The sequence below is a fragment of the Trichosurus vulpecula genome, chromosome 7, assembly GCF_011100635.1.
Source record: "Trichosurus vulpecula isolate mTriVul1 chromosome 7, mTriVul1.pri, whole genome shotgun sequence".
Lineage (NCBI taxonomy): Eukaryota > Metazoa > Chordata > Mammalia > Diprotodontia > Phalangeridae > Trichosurus > Trichosurus vulpecula.
In genome coordinates this window covers 244,226,077-244,227,478 of record NC_050579.1, presented here as the reverse complement: position 1 = coordinate 244,227,478, position 1,402 = coordinate 244,226,077, and the positions used below count along the sequence as shown (strand labels likewise).

At 38.9% G+C, this 1,402-nt stretch overlaps 1 protein-coding gene across 1 annotated transcript; it reads left to right on the top strand.

Moving 5' to 3' along the window:
• Position 1: 1 nt before the first annotated feature.
• LOC118857875 (olfactory receptor 2AP1-like) lies at positions 2-805 on the top strand (the record flags this gene model as incomplete). Its single annotated transcript, XM_036768355.1, has 1 exon — positions 2-805. A coding segment is annotated over one exon (804 nt), but the record flags the coding sequence as incomplete, so codon positions are not given.
• Positions 806-1,402: the final 597 nt, after the last annotated feature.

The following is a 1,402-nucleotide window of genomic DNA, read 5'->3' as shown; positions in this document are numbered from 1 at the left end:
TCTCACCCTGCTGGATTCCCAGCTCCAGACTCCCATGTATTTCTTCCTCCGGAACTTCTCCTTCTTGGAAATTTCCTTTACAACTGTCTTTGTCCCCCAAATGCTAGTGAACATAGGAACTGGGAACAAGACCATTTCCTTTGCTGGATGCTTTACTCAATACTTTTTTGCCATCTTTTTGGGAGCAACTGAGTTTTATCTTTTAGCTGCCATGTCCTATGACCGCTATTTGGCCATCTGTAAGCCCTTGCATTATACAATGCTGATGAACAAGGGACTTTGCCTCCAACTCATCCTCAGCTGCTGGTTGTCTGGCTTCTTGGTTGTTATTGGGCCACACATCATGACTACAATGTTGCCATTCTGTGCATCCAATGTCATCAACCATTACTGTTGTGACTATCCTATATTGCTCCAGTTGGCCTGTGCAGACACACACTACATAGAGATGACTGAGTTTGCCTTGGCCGTAGTGACTCTTCCCTTTACATTAGTCTTAGTAATCATTTCCTATGCATATATCCTGGGGACAATTATGAGAATCCCTTCTGCTCAGAAAAGGAAAAAGGCTTTTTCCACCTGCTCTTCCCACATGATTGTTGTCTCTCTCTCCTATGGCAGCTGCATCTTCATGTTTGTTAACCCCTCTACAAAAGAAACAGCAACTTTTAATAAGGGAGTAGCTGTGCTCAATACCTCAGTTGCCCCCCTTTTGAACCCATTCATCTATACACTAAGGAACCAGCAAGTAAAACGAGCCTTCAAGAACATGCTCAGAAGGATAAAGTTTTTCTTAATAAAGTGAAGATAATTGGAGGAGCTTTAATAAAAGAAATCACAAAGGAAAGCTGATGAGAGAACAGAGATATTCTTATGTGGAATGTACAGAAATGGCTTTTCAATGTTAAAAATAGTAGACTGCATTGTCTTGTTTTATCACTTTTGAACTCAGCATTTATTGCGTAGAATCCATGACCTGATTTCATTATTAGAAACCATACCAAATTTTTAATTTTTCCAGAACCTTATAAAAATAATAGATCTTAATTAGACTACACATTTTTGAGTATGGTTTCATTCTTCCTATGGTGCTCTCAAAGAGCTAAGTGCACATCCATTTTTGTCAAATAATTAAATGAGATAAAGTCAAATTAGTCTCTGTAGTTCATAGTCCAAAAAAGCCTTCTTATATTTAATTGAATCATAGATTTAGAGCTGGCAGTGAAATTAGAGAAGGTAAAATCCAATCTACTCTCTCATTTGCCATTTTATAGATAGTAAGATTAAGATGGAATGAGAAGAGTTAGATAGTCAAGTGTATCAACCCCCCCCCCCATGGCCTGATTTCCTTATAACTCATATTAGCAAGCAGGGGTTTTTCAGAGGGGTGGCTGCTACCTGA